Below are 15,175 nucleotides of genomic sequence, written 5' to 3' on the forward strand. Positions count from 1 at the left end.
TATTACCTCCAAAATAATTGATCGATGACTTAAGTCATTGTGTCTTCATTTGTTCAGAATTCTTTTTCAGTGTCTGTAATTTTTTTATTTTCAGTAACATATGCATATACATGAAGAGGAAGGTAAAAATTATGGTTGCTGTAACAGCATAGTATTTACCTCTGCTGTGCGTCTGACTTCTGCTGCTCTTAGTAGTCTGTCTGCCTTGGACAACTCCTTATCAGGCAGGTTGAATCCCGAACCCATGCCGGTGTTGCTCAGCCCGGTTGAAGACTTGGTGAGCTCCCCTATGTCGTCTATCAAAACATAGTTCCTGGCATTGTGGTGGTCAATATCAGCATAGAAAGAATCAGCAGAAATACTAGACATGGGACTAGAGGCCATGCTCCTCTCCTCTATCCCTAGCCTCAAGTCCAAGTTGCCATACTTGCCCCCCAGGTGAGCCACTCCATAGCCACTTTCTGTGGAGGTTGGTACAATGAGCAGAGGTTGGCTGCGTATTACTTCATAGTTAGTATTGATCTTAGGCTCTAAATCTGACAAAGTGGTTTGTCGCTGCTTTCCCTGCTGCAAGAGCAGAGCATGTTGGTAACTATTTGACTGAGCCTGGGCATGGGAGAGGGTTAGAGTTGGGTAAGGAGACACCTGTTGATGGTAGAGGGACTGCTGCTGGTATAGGTTCTGTTGGGTATAGGGACTGGTGGTTTGGGTCTGGGGAACATACTGGGCATAGTGGGAGTAGGGACTAGTTAGTGTGTTGTACTGGGAATCAGCTTCTGTCTGTGGGGGGATGAATTGGTCAAACTCAGATTGGGGAGCGGTCCGTGGTCTCTCCAGGCCATCACCCCTACTCTCTCTGATGTTGCTAACCTCACTGTCTGACATGTAATCTCTTTCCTCTGCCACCCCCTGGAGATAGGCCCTCTCTCTCTTCTCTCTCTCCTTCAGCAAGGCATCCTTACGTCTGTTGATACCCATCTCCAGGTACCTGATGGGCAAAAAAAGATATATATCTTTTTACACTTTAAGCACCGACCATACTATTAACATTACAAACAAAGAGACAAATAATGTTCCAGTTTCTCACACATTAGTACCTTTTACTATGTGTGAATGTGGAGAGGTCTCACTGAGTGATGTCAAGGCAGCCTTTTAGACCATAAGCTATCAAGGTGAGAGGGGAATCATGCAGATGCATTAGGAATAATGATTGCAGGAGAGGGATGAATGCAATTATATTGGTTATAATAATGTAATGGCATAATAATTAGTTACTAACATTATTTGCTATTTTATTAAAGTCCCAGGGTCTGAACAATGGCAACAACCAAAGAGTGTATTGATGTTAAAGATGCAGCATCTCACCGAAGCTTGGCATCAATCTCTTTTTCCTCTTCATCCAGCTCAGCCTGTTTTTTGCGTAGTTTAGAGGATTCTCTTTCCACCAGATCGAGCTCCTTGTCAATGTCCTGCAGGATCTTTGCCCGAGCCATTGTTGTGCTGCGGGCAAGACGACGACGTGCAGAGTTGCTGCTGTAGCCTGACCTTCCTGTCAAAGAGTCATCCTCAGGAGGGGGGTCTGGCAGTGTCCGTTTTACTTTCTTTCCTGTGCCAGAGGGAGAGCCTCGTCCCTAAAACATCAAAACAAGTAAATCTGACCGTCACTGAATAATACTTTACACACTACAGAATTCCTTTAAATTGCATTTCACAGCATACTTTCCTTTAATTTTTGTATTTAAACCATTTTCAGCATGCTTAAAAAATTGGTACACAAATCATTGTAATCAGTAAGGATGTTTATATTCTGCTTTGACTTACAGTATAGCTGTCTGCATTGTATCCACTCATCCTGTCCTCCCTGGTGGGACTCAGGGATATAGGATCAGATAGAGACTTTTGAGCAGTCTTTAATATCCGAGGGCCAGAGGAAAATCTGGTTGGGTCAGCAGTTAGCATTCTCTGCCCTCCAAGTGACTTTTCTGGGGACAACGGGGAGACTGCAGTATAGAAGATTTTAGTCTTAGTGGGAACATCCGTTGTTAGGTGTGTGCTGTATCCCACCTCAATAGGTATGTGCCTTCTATCTGAGTCTGTCTGACAGCTAAGACTGCCACCTCTCTGAGAGTTTTCGGGAGCTGAGATATGCTTAATAATTTCCACCTTCGTCTCCATCTTCACATTGGGTCGTTTGATTGTTCCAGAGTGGTCAGTCTGGACAGATATCTCCGCCACTGTCTGGATAGCAATGCTAGCGACCTTAGAGCCATGTTTCCCTTCACTGCTATGTTTTCGAGAGCGCCGTCGTGCTTTTGTGGGGGCTTCCCATTCATCTTGGTCTTCATCATCAGTCTGAGCTGAGCTGTCAACATTTCTCTTATTCTTTTTTCTCCTTCCCACAGGCTGCTTTTCTGCTGAGTCTTCGTCATCTGTCTGCACTCCACTATCAATTATTTTTTTCCCTGTGTCATGGTCAGCTTGCAGCTTATTTCCTAAACTAATATGGTCCTGGCTTTCCTCTAACTGTGCTGTAATTGATGGAGTTGTAGACTCGTCTTTGACAGGCCAGTACTGACCACCGTCCCCTACTCCTGCATATTTAGCATCAAGGATGTTTCCTGTGGTACCAGTGCTACTGTAGTGCTCATCTAGCTGGCGTTGGAGTTGAATTTGGAGTTGTTGGATTTGCTGCAGCTGCTCTTTCTGTTGGACATACGTCTCCTGCTGGGCCACCATGTGAGCATGGTGCTCTTCCTCTTGCTGCAGGAGAAGCTGCTGTTTCAGAGCCTGAAGTTCCTCAAGCTCCCTTTGGACCATAAGCTGTTCCTGCTCACGGTAACGCTGGATCTCCTGTCTTTCCCACTCTAGCTCCTCAGCAAGACACAGTTGCTTAAGTTTCTCTAGCTCTAGAAACTCCCTCTCCATCTGATACTGGGCCATCTTGGTGTTGTCTAAGCCAGGGAATATTGGGGAAGAAGCCAAGGCATCCAGAGAGGCAGCAATTGCTTCCAGAGTGGTGTCAGAGTACATTTCTGGATAGCCTGTTATAATGTCAGCTAAAGCTGTGGGTAGAAGCTCCTTAGGTAGGCCTGTGTCATAAGGAATGATCTGTCCTGGGTCTGTAGTGGGAATTAAGCCATATGGATATGGCACTGACTGGTTTTGGACTGTTGATGTAGGTGTAAAGGTGGTGCTAAACACGGAGCCTGGTTGAGTTGTAATTGCATACGTGGATGGAACCGGGGCAGAGACTGAGGAGTAAACGATTCCATCTGAGGTTCTTAGAGCACTATTAACACCGAAAGCAGCTGCAGGGATCTGGGAGTATGGATCAGAAGTCATCCCAGGGTAGACTCCAGTAGTTTTGTGAGTGAAGTCTAGAGCTTTACCTGCCATAATAAGTCCAGAGATATAGATTTTAATTTAGCAAGTACATTATACAAACATAGTGTTCTTTATGTCTGAAGCTGAAGGTCATGCAGCATTGATTAAAAAGAATTCCATTGCACATGCATATCTGCAGTCATTTTGGCTAGCAAGATGCAAAGCCAAAATATTGAGGGAGAACACGCAGGCACACACATGCATCTGTATAAAGAGAAAAGAAAAAAAGAAAAACAAGCGAGAATGAGAACATGCATATCAAACAGCAAAGCAAGTTTTTAAGGAAAGCATGCATTCATATGGAAAACAGCCACACATATCTTCAGTAAGCAAAGTCTCGAGCTGTAACACTATAGGCAAAGACACTTTGTACATAAAAGTTTAAAATCGATTAAATTAATCAAATGCAAACACCAAATGTAAACGGAGCATGGCAACATGCATAAATACCCAAAAATACTCACCAGGAGAAAGTTTAGCAGCAGTGAGGTCTATAGCCCCATCCGAAGGTCCACTGAGATAGTCATAGTCGTTCTTGGAATCATGGGAGAAGAGTCCTGCCTCTGTCAGGTTGGTCTCAGACATTGACGCTTTTATACCATTCATGCCTTTGATACCATAAATTCCAGCATTGTCATATTGGTAGTGGTCATCTCTGTAACCAAAACGATTGTCAGGCTGGGTTATAACCGGTGGCAGTGTTCTGCAGCTTCCTGTAAATGGTAGCTTGTAAATAACATCACAGCATACACTCCTCCGACTAGCTGTGAGGTCGACTGGAGTCCCATCATCTTCTACAACAGTGGTCACCACTCCTGGGCTTGTGCCAGACAAAGCTACCATAGCTCTCACTGGTCTGTAGTTTGACAGATCCATTGCCCCTGTAGCTTCTAGGGAAAGCACAGGACCTCCATTGCTGATGGGAGCTGGGGTTGAAGTCAGTGGCTGTTTGACTTCTGAAGATACAAGTGCTCCAAAAGAAAGATTAATGGGAATGTCCTGAGCTCTAAATGCTACTGCACTGACCAAGGGCTGAGAATTCACAGGTCTGTATACAATCTGTGCAAGTGGTTCAAATGGTTTGCAAGTGGTGAGAGGCAGAGGTAATGATGTCACAGGGCCCTGCAAATCAAGAGGTTTCTCTGCTGGAGTGTTGTTATATGAGGCAATAGTTGCTGTGCATGTGACTATTGTGATGCTGTCAGTGACAACCGACAATGTGGTTGCAGGGGTGATGACTGAACTAAGATTTACTATCTCAGGCTGCACTGCTGTGATTTGTCGCCCACTAGAGTCACTTGAGAAAGACTGTCGACGTGACTCAGGTTGTGACAGGTCCATGCCTTGTTCCGTCATCCTTAGGCCAACCTTCATAGTGCGTAAATCGATAACATCACCAGGATATATTATCTTCCCATTCTGTTTTGGCAGAGATTGGACTTTAGCTATGTCTGGCTGTATAGTGATTGCTACACTGGGTGGAGGGACCTGTGGAAGTCTTTCATGGACAACAGAGACAGTCATCCTCTGGACCTCAGTCGTGACCACCTGAGTGACCAGGCTGGGCAGGCTTTCAGGGGGTTGACCTGAAGTTGAAATTGAAGACGAATACATGTGACTCATACTTGACACCACCTTTTCTGGTCCACGAATCTCTTGGCTCTCAATAGACTCTTGCTGAATTTTAGTTATGGTGACTGGGGTCCCAGACACACCCTGTGGAATGTCCTGTACATTGGGCAATGAGGTTCTCCTGCTGTATACATCAGTGATTATCTCCAGAGGCTGATCATATTTCGATAAATAAGTTAACACTTGTGGATGTTGTTCTGTAGAAGGAATGGATTCTCTCCTGTAGGGAACCTGAACACCATAAACATCAATGGGAATATCTTTTTCAGCTGGCATGTTTACTACCTGTGCCAATGTTAGTGGTTGCTGCATTGTTATGGATTCTCTCCTGCTGGCAGCAAAGGCCTCAGTTGTAACCACCTGGGTGGGGATATCATATTCCACAGGATAGGGAAATATCTCACTTGATGTGTGTAGTGGCTGCACCGTGGATGATATAGATGTCCTCCTCCTACTTGTGGTTTCCTCTGTTGTAATAACTCCAACTGGCACAGTTGATGGTATTGAAGCTCTGCATACATCAACATTCTTTGTTATAATTTCTGTGGGTGTCTCACGTTCAGGCTGCATTGCAATGACCTCCAGTGGTGGCATTGAATGTGAAATGACTGAGGATGTAATTGCTCCATAGACCTGTGGTATAACAGGGTGGTATACTTCTGGCTGGACTGTCATTTGTTGGACTTCCATCAAAAGAGGTGATTGTGTTAGTTCAGGGACTGTGGGAATCATAATTCTATCAACTGTGGTTAATGGAATTAACTTAGTTACTTCAGGTGTCGGGATGACTTCAGCTGTTACATGTTGAGTTTGTGGTACTGGATATGCTGTTGTTGGTATTCTAATAGCAGAATCCATTGTAATAACCTCAGTGAGGAAATGTGTAGGAACAGTGACCACATCTGCTTCAAGCTGTGGTAGCTGCATATATAGGTGCTCTGTCACTATGGGTAGCATGTGTAAAGGCTGAACAATTTGTGGTACTGATGTGAGTTCAGCAATTGTGTGAGTATCTGCTGGAAATATTTGGTCTGTCACTGTTTCAACAACCGCAAGTTGATCTTCAGCAGGAATTTGCTGACTCACTCCAGGTATCAATGATCTTATAAGGCCCTCAGTGACAATGAGATCAGTAGGCATATCCTGTGGCATTTCTATTTGAGTTTCAACTTGTGAATAAAGAAACGTTGTGGGCAGTACAGCTGGTCTATCTTGGAGAACCATTGTATCCAAAGGTAGCACAGGCTGCAGTGGTACAACAATAACCTCTTTCAGTGGCTGTGGTTGCACAGGTACAGTTGGTAGTGGGGCCTGTGGAACTGGTGTTTCATTTGAAATATGTGGAGGAGCTGTTGTGACCTGAGCAACAGATGGTATAGACTGTGCTCTTGCTGTACCTTGGACTGTTAGTGGTTGAATAACAACCTTTGGCTCCGGGGGCATTGTGATGACTTCAGATGTGGTTTTAGGTGGTGGTGGTGGCTGGGTAATTGATTGTTGTTGTTGTTGCACATAGGGTTTCTTGATTGGAAGAGGTACACTATGTACCTGAATGGATGTCACCTGATCTGATGACACTGTGATGACATCAGCCACAGATGGTTGTATTACAGAAGATACAGAGTCTTCCTTGGTTTGCTCTTTACCATTCACAACCTCAGAGATTGTGACCCCCTCTAGTGACACAGTTAGTGATGCGGGTATTGGAGGTGGATGCCTTACAGTGGGGATGGAGGTTCTTTTCACTGTAGCCTGTGCTGAGAATGCCTCAGTAGGTGTTTTCTGCTCTGAAGGTGTGGTTTGTACCCCTGACACTCTTGCAGCTGGAGTGGACCCTCGTCTTATAGGTGCCTGGACCGTTATACTCTCTGTCGGTGAGCCAGGCTCAGATGGAAGTGTTATCACCACATAGGTTTGCAAACATTTGGCATATCTAGGAGACAGAGGTGACTTGGGAGACGTCGCACCAAACTTAGAATCCACAGGTCGTGTTAGGCTAAGTGACAGAGCATTTGGAGGTTGTTTGGTCCTGGGCAGTGTTGCGGCTTTATGGGCTACAGGAGGAGGTGGCTTGACACTTTCTCCTGGCTTGTGGCTGAAAACCAATCCAGCTGGAATTGATATAGGCTTAGGTGGTATGGGTGGGGGAGGCTTGGCAGCTTGACCATGACCAGTTGTAACAGAAACATGTGGTCCTGGTGTTGTGCTTTGCCATACAATTGATACTGGAGTGGGAACTGGTGGCTTTGGATAAACAGTTGGCTTGGGTGATGTAGGAGGAGGTGTATCTGCTACATGTATTTCTACTGTGTCTATAGCTGTGGTTCCTACCACAGGTTTAGGTGGAAGTGGTGGAGCTGAAGCTACTGGCACAGATGACAGATAAGTGGATGGTGAGGCTGAAACTTGGTCTGTGGCTATTTGAGTACTCTTTGGCAGAGAAGCAGTTGAAGTCATTGACCCTGTACTCGCTATATTTTGTGGGGTTCGTCCAAACAGAGATTTGTTTTCCCCACTGGGCACTATGAAGACTACATGCCCTTGCCTGGTTGGTGTCACTATATGAGGTACATCCACACTATCTGATTGTATATCTTCCATTCTTGGTTGTATATCCACAACTACAGACCGCATAGGCTGGCCAGCTACTGTGGTTTCCATAGCTATGGTAGTGGTCACCGCAGGTGTGACACGCTGAACAGTCTTTACAAGTGGCAGTTCTGTGTTAGGTTCCGGTAATGACACTGAGGTAGACCGAGGGGGTGGAGGTGGTGGGACCTTCTTTTTGACAATAGCAGTTGATGCCGGAGCAGATCCAGGCAACTGGGCTGTTTGAGTTAGAGCTGGGATGACCATTGGGCTCATTGATGGTACAGCTGATTGTACAGGGACTGAGTGTACCACTTTGGCTTGGGCTTGAGCAGGGGTTGTTACAAGGGCTGAAACTGGTAGTGGAGTCCGTGGAGAGATTGGAGATGTAGTCGAAACTAGGTCAGGCATCTGGACAATGACTGGCCCAGGGCATGAGGCCAGAGTGACAGAACCAGACACAACATGAGCTGAAGCTGGAGTAGAGAATGTCACAGGTGTGGATGTAACTAGGGCTGTTGGTCTAGCTGAGACAACAACAGGTGCTGGACTTGGTGCTGAAGTCTGTATGACAGCTGGCGCCTCCATCGGCAACTGAGATGGAGATGAAACTAAGTCTGGCATTTGGACCACAACAGGTACAGGGGACATCTCCACTGGGATTTGAGTTGGTAATACAGTTGTAGAAGGCTTAACTTGAACTGCTGCAGTTGTTTGAGCTTTGGATGGATCAGATACCACATCTGGTATTGTAACTATTGAGTCCCCACTAGACGGTACTGCTCCAATTGTGGCAGGCGATGGTGGCGAGACCTCTGCAGGTGATTGTGTGACAAATGAAGTTGGAGGTGTTGGCGTAGACAGTGGAGTTGAATCTGATGAAAGAGGCGTTTGAGCTTGGAATGGGGATGAAGAAGTAGCATTAGAAACCAAACTAGAATCTGGAGTGGCTGGTGAAGTTGCAGGTGACGCTGGTGATACGGGGGAAGGTGTACTGGTGAGTTCAGGGGCTGATATTGGAGTTGGAATAGGTTTTGGCTCTGGAATTTCACAGACCACACATATAGGCTCAAAATCAGTGGTTTCAGACAAAGTTGGACTCATCGACGGATCTTCTTTAGTCTCAGAGTCATCACTGGGGGTAATGTCAGAGGAAATGCCGACACCATATTCATCTGCAAGACTGTCATCCTCTTCCTCCCCAGATGAACACTGAGTAATCTTGAGGTCTGGTATGGGGAACAATGATTTTCTGAGTGCAGGATCTTGAGGAACCATAGGCCTAACAAAACCTATCGACACACTTGGAGTACTGGGAACAAAAGTCATGTCAGTGCGCTTAGGAGGTTCAGTGGGGCGGGGTGGAGCTGGCCGTTTCTTTTTCTTTGTTGTTAATTCATTGGAAGTTTCAGTGCCTGTAATAGGAATATCAATTTGCTCAGTGAGGAATGTTTCCTCCATAGGCATAGTTACCACACAGGTCTCAGCAACTGATGGAGGCCCAGAGACTGAAGCCCCCGTAGGAGAACATTCCATGGCAGTCTGGGCCTGCTGAAACTCTTGCTCTATCATCATCAATTCTCTTTTTTTCTGCATCATCTCCTCATAAACCTCTTCTGGTGACCTTAGCTTTTTGTTCCATTCAAAGCCAGTATTCTGTGTGGGTTCTTCCTCTTGAGATTCACTCAACTTAATATCAGGCTCCTCTACTAAGGATTCATAAAGATAGTCCTCAATTGCCATTCCTCCATAGAGTGGCTCAATATCAGGAGGACTCTCTCCTGGTATCGTCTTCTGAATAATTTCCTCATATGCTTCTTCAGCACTCTTCAAAAATTTTGAAAAACCCTCACTCTCTTCAAATGGATCAGTGGGAGTGTATGGTATCACTGTCGGGGAAGGCTTACGTCCTCGCTGTACAGCTTGTCGAGCCTCTGCTTCTGATTCTATGCTGGCATAGTACTCAGAGCTAGATGGTCTATTGGTGGAGGAAACATCTTCAGTTGGAGACAGTGGCTGACCATGTGCTCTAAGTTCATCTTTATCTTTTCCAAACTTCTCTTCTTCAGACGAGTCTTCAATAGTTGAGAGAAGCTGGGTTGGTTGCCTGTGCTTACCTTTTCGATGTCGTTTGTCCCCACTGACTTTCCTGTGACTGGGGCTGCTATCACTGTCCTCTTCAAGTGATGAGGCTGATGTAGGTGAAGATCCAGGAGTGAAGCTAGATACCTGAACACTAGAGGATCCCTTTGACAGAGATTCCGTGATGCTCTCTACTTCTTCATCAGTGCTTTGTCTCTGTCTCATGACAGCCATGGCTTTCGTGAAAGTAGTGCTGGGCAGTGTTTCAGGAACATCTTGAGCAGTTGCAGTGTCAGTTTTTGGGAGAGCTATTTTCCTTGCTGAGTTGTCTTCATTGTCTATGCTTCCTTCTCTCAGCAGTGGTTTGGTTGTCACTGTAGTGTTATCAAGCTCTGCTTCATTGTCAACTCCCTCATTTGCCAAATCATTTCCTTTCTCATTGTCTGAAAGAGACATTTCCTCTTCATCACCCATACCCATTATCTGCTTGCGGATGAACTCTTCATCATCATCAGAGGAATCAGGGCTTTCAGTTTTGATATCCTCACTGCTGGATGAAACATGTGTCACCTTTAGCCTCCTCCTTTGGAACCTATTTGAGGGTGATGGTGTGAGGTCACTTTCACTGCTCTCATTGATTGCTTGGAAACTTAGACGCCTTCTTTCAGCTTTAACTTCTTTATTTACTGGCATGGATGGTTCTGTATTTTTATCATTTTCCCTTATGTCACTAACCACCTGCTCATCCGTTAATTCCTGTAATATAGGTAGAATCTGGGGTTGATCGTCATCATGCTCCTCTTCTTTAGATTTGGGCTTTGTAGCCATTGCAGGGAGAACCTGTCCAGTCGTTAGGGAAACGTTTCTTTCTGTCATTGGCTCTTTTTTGGTCTCATCTTGGTCCTAGAAAAAAGAATACAATTTAAAATAAATACATTAAATAACTAAACTTTATGGGACAAACACTACCAACAATTTTATGATAAGCATTTTATTAGGAGTAATTCCGAAAAATTGTGTAATGCAAGCAATGGAAGATGCAAATGTTCATCACATGGTGCATTTTAGTTTTTCTCCAACAGCAGTCCTCCATAATGTTAGAGAAAATGATTTTCTTTTCAAGAGGACACTGATATTTAATCTTTATGCAGACTGTATTAAATAATTGCTCTCCATATTATATATATATATTTGCTAAAAATATATATTGGATAATTTATCAATAATTGTTTTTATAAAGATGACCTATACTTACTTTAATAATGATGCTCTTTGTAGATACTGGTGTCGTCTCTGGAGTTGAAGTGACAACAATCTTTTCAGCCAACGTATTAGCCATTTTCTTGATGTCTGCCTCTGTCACTGGTTCTGCCTCCAATACCAACTGTGTTTCTTGTGCTGTGTCTGGTTCCACCTCAATTTGCTGAACAGATTTGGTTGGTTCTGTCTGTTTGACATCATCATCAGGCTTTTCTTCCTTAATAATTGTCTCTGGAGCAGAAAGAGGGGTTGACTTTACTTCAGTAACTGGAACTCCAGGCAGAGCATCCTCAGCAGCAAGAGGGGAGGTGGAAACAGCTGTAGCCTCTGTCACTGGGGGTAAGAAAGCTGTAGCAATAACTGCATCAATTTTGACTTTTGGAATATCAGGTTCAGACTTTTCAGATATGGGAATTTCCATCCCACTGAACTCCTTTTTCACTTCATTTTCTTTAGTTTCCAGAGTTTTGGGGATATCTGCATTTGGCACATCAGCCTTTTCTTGTACATCTGTCTTTATCAGAGTAGCCATAGTAGGTTCTGCTTTGAATAATACTGGAGGCTGTTTTTCTTCTGTAACAGGTGAACCTTTTGCTGCTGTGGGAATGACTGTGGTCTTGTGCTCGGTTTGAGTGAGAGCTGCTGTAGGTGTTGTTTCCATCTTGACTGAAGTAGGATCCATCTTTGGGCTTGGGACCGGTACTGCCTTGATGGGGGCAGGTTTGGCCTGTGATTCTGTGGCTGCAGGTGTCGGCTCTGCCTTTTTGATCGCAGGTGTGGCCTGGGTCTCTGGCTTCGCAGATGCAGGTGAAGGCTGGGGCATTTTTCCTGAGTCTCCAAGTTGTCCCGACAAAGCCCTTTGAGTCTGGCAGTTCAGACACAGCCATTCCCTCTGCAATAATACAAACACACCATGTGATTAGGTAACAATCTTACCAAGATCAACATTAATCACCTTTCAAAAATTTGCAGTTTTTGACCTGTGTTATATTGCATATAAAATTAACTTTCAGTTATATTTGGTTGATGCTAAATCACCATTTTGCCAGTTTTATTATTAGATCTCATTCCAAAAATGCCAAGAGGGTATTTCATGAAGAAAGAAAGTCATTAAATCAACCTAACTTATAGCATGCATTGAAGAATTTAATTGGTTCTGCAAGAAAACTGAAGCACTGCATTAGCCTTGCAGAGCACACGTCATGCTGCTTCATTCATTCCCAGCCACTTGGCTAATGGCTAACCTGCTACTTTTCACCATTATTTTAAGATAAATACCCATTCCTATGGTGTTTGGTGCTGCAGCTCCCTCTACCACTACAACCACCTTATATTTTGGTATTGACATTTTTTGTTTATGCCTTTTTATTGAATACATGCATTTTCTCTCATGTAGAATTGTGTATGCACGGTGGAGAAACATTACAGTAGAATTGGCCAGACACTAAGGGGAATAAACTTTACTCAGTGGAAGTTGAACATAAAAGGACTCCATTTACACGGCGCTTTTCAACATTCACAGCACAAAATATCTGTCATTCACCCATTTGGAAAAACATTCATACACAATTCCACAATGATGACACCACATCAGGAGCAATTATGGGTTCAGTGTCTTGCTCAAGGACACTTAGTGGAGGAGAGTTTTCTGTAAACAAGCCTAACTTACTAAAGTAAGGCTGCTTTAACTTTGTGAAATAGCATACATTTTCACTCCTGTTTCTATATATACTATATATATATCAACAAACACTCAACAAAATCAAACCTATATGTATTTGTCTGGTGTCTATTCATAGTTTTAAAATGCCACTTTTTGACTTAGTGAGTGAGAGCATGCTCCATACACATGGGGCCACATTTAGATAGCTACATCATGTCATGTGTGCTACTGAGGTATTACCATGTGTGGCAGTGAATAAAAACTCATAGTTTTCACATTTCACATGTCAGATGTTGTTTACATCTGTGATTAACAATGTTACTGTGGCACCCCGTCTCCAGGCCACAGACAACAGGTTTAAGCGCTTTAAAAGCAAAGGACCAAGAAGCAATTTACAATGTATACAAATTATTTCATTTTATTTATCAACAAAATGGTTGTGACACTAAACCAACTCCGAGCTTACATACAGGTTGATTACCTTAAGATACACGCAAGAAACTATCCTAGTCACGGAGCCCCCTTACAGCTGCATGGGTGAAAAAAACAAAACCTACAAGGCAGTTTCTCACTAGCAACTACGCCGCAGCTCCCTGGTCGAATTTCCCCTACACTATACATCCAAGCTCCCACAGGATACTGGTAATAGCAGTCCACCAGCACATGTGGCTATATGTTAAGGCAAGACGCCTCCCCCGACACTTGGCTCTCCCCCAACACAGCAAGAGCGTCTGAAGCAACAGTCGGCTCGCCACTGGCAACTCTGTCCACCTGCCGCAGCAAATCCAGAGACAGATGCTGGAATAAATGCAGCCAAACTTCACACACAACGCCAAAACGACCACACTGCATACAGCGTCTCAGCCCCCCCGGCAGGAAGACAAAGCCCAGGAAAAAGTCACCACAAATGCCAGCAGGTACCTTTTTATCATCCAATCACCGCCCGTGCAATCACTTTCTCATCCAGCGAGATCATCACAGCATCAGTTCCACCTGTCTACATTACAACAGCCAACTTTGCCGAGAAATACCATCGAATTCTAAGTAATATAAATTCAGTCTTCCCTACACATGGTCATTGCTGGACAAATTAAACAACCAAAGCAGTTACACAGGAATATTATCATAACTAACATTTCAAATAAAGCTTGTGCTCCATCATATCATCATGCTTACTGCTATTGCACTAGAACTTAAACGGGAACTAGTAAGATAGACATAAAAATGCTTACCTTGCAAAAGAGCTAATCACATTTTACAACCAATGCTACTACTTCCAAATTCAATCCCCTACAGACACATTTCTTATCACATCGAAGCTCCATTAAAGAACAGCTAAGGTGGAGAAGCATAAACTGTCAACAGATGAAGCGGTGTATCTGTGGCAGCCTAGCAGACCAAATCACAGCAATGCGCCTGCCTCTGCAGAGCCAGGCAGAGCAGGTCTGGAACACAGGGCAGAGGAGGAGAATGCATCGCATACATATTCTGTTTGTGAGAAAACCTTAAGTTTGAATTGCTTTATCCATGAGATAAAGTATCAGAACAAATCGTCATTATGGAATCAGAATGACCACAGATGCACACTTATGTGGATGCACTTTATAAACAAGAGGATGTGTCCCCCAGCATACACATTATCTTCGAGATTAGCACTGGTTTAGTGACGTAAATAAATCATAGTTCACAGGCGCATGTGCTGAGTTGAGATTTAATAAGTGATGTAATCTGCCCTCTGTCAAACGCTGGCTTAGGGTGCTTTTACAATCCAGCTGTGCTGGACATTTCCTCTTGGTTCCCATTAACAAGCCTAAAATATCACACTGCTGTAACATCTGTGATCATGATCCTAAACAGAAAGGCCAGGCTCCAAGGAATATTTAAATATACTCACTTAAATTCATATATTTTATACCTACAACTAAAATTGTGTTGCATATATCTACTGAAAATGCAATATGATTGAAAATATATAGGCTCATTTCCTACACTGAGACTGTTGACAGTAGCATGCTAGAAAACCATCAATGATTTGCTGCATTGCTGTATATATATATATATATATATGTGTGTGTATGTGTGTGTGTGTGTGTGTGTGTGTGTGTGTGTGTGTGTGTGTGTGTTTCTGCTTGACTTAAGAAATCTGATGCTTGCAGTTTGACTGATAAGACGCTTTTTAGTCAGTTGTGGTTCAGTCAGGAATATAATAATCCTGTTTGTTCCCCACAGTAGTAAACAACGCCTCACCAGCATAGTGCATGGTGCTGATAAGCGTGTAAACCAATTAACCATTTAACCCTCCATTCCCTGTGATCTGATGCAAGCTCAGCCCCAAGCTCAGTTTTATAAGTTACATGGTTTTACAGTAAAGCTAAATCTCCAAGAGGGTCATTTATTTTTCTCTGTAAAAATGTAATGATGCCTCTGTTCATTACAGAATAGAATTCTGAAAATAGTTTATATAATGGTGCAGATTATTCTGTCCCAGAATTCAGCTTTTAACATTTGTCAAAGTTATTAAATCCCACACATCCTTCCACTTCTCTACCTCTGCCATGCTTGCAG

General features: G+C 43.7%; 1 protein-coding gene across 7 annotated transcripts in view; it reads right to left on the minus strand.

Moving 5' to 3' along the window:
- Nucleotides 1–11,814, minus strand: part of pclob (piccolo presynaptic cytomatrix protein b) — a 33,228-nt gene extending 21,414 nt beyond the window's left edge. For 4 of the 7 annotated variants that reach the window (XM_047339968.1, XM_035156638.2, XM_047339964.1 and 1 more), the window contains exons 1-5: nt 10,943–11,803; nt 3,849–10,590; nt 1,822–3,389; nt 1,366–1,631; nt 160–988 (exon numbers count right to left, since the gene is read on the minus strand). In XM_047339968.1, coding sequence (XP_047195924.1) covers nt 160–988; nt 1,366–1,631; nt 1,822–3,389; nt 3,849–10,590; nt 10,943–11,770 — 10,233 coding nt within the window. In that variant the 5' untranslated portion in view covers nt 11,771–11,803. Of the gene's footprint in view, nt 1–159; nt 989–1,097; nt 1,165–1,365; nt 1,632–1,821; nt 3,559–3,848; nt 10,591–10,942 lie in introns of those variants that run through there. The other 3 variants (XM_047339965.1, XM_047339966.1, XM_047339967.1) reach the window with 3 other exon arrangements.
- Between the last annotated feature and the right edge of the window lie 3,361 nt (nt 11,815–15,175).

The sequence above is a fragment of the Hippoglossus stenolepis genome, chromosome 5, assembly GCF_022539355.2.
Source record: "Hippoglossus stenolepis isolate QCI-W04-F060 chromosome 5, HSTE1.2, whole genome shotgun sequence".
NCBI classification, from domain to species: domain Eukaryota; kingdom Metazoa; phylum Chordata; class Actinopteri; order Pleuronectiformes; family Pleuronectidae; genus Hippoglossus; species Hippoglossus stenolepis.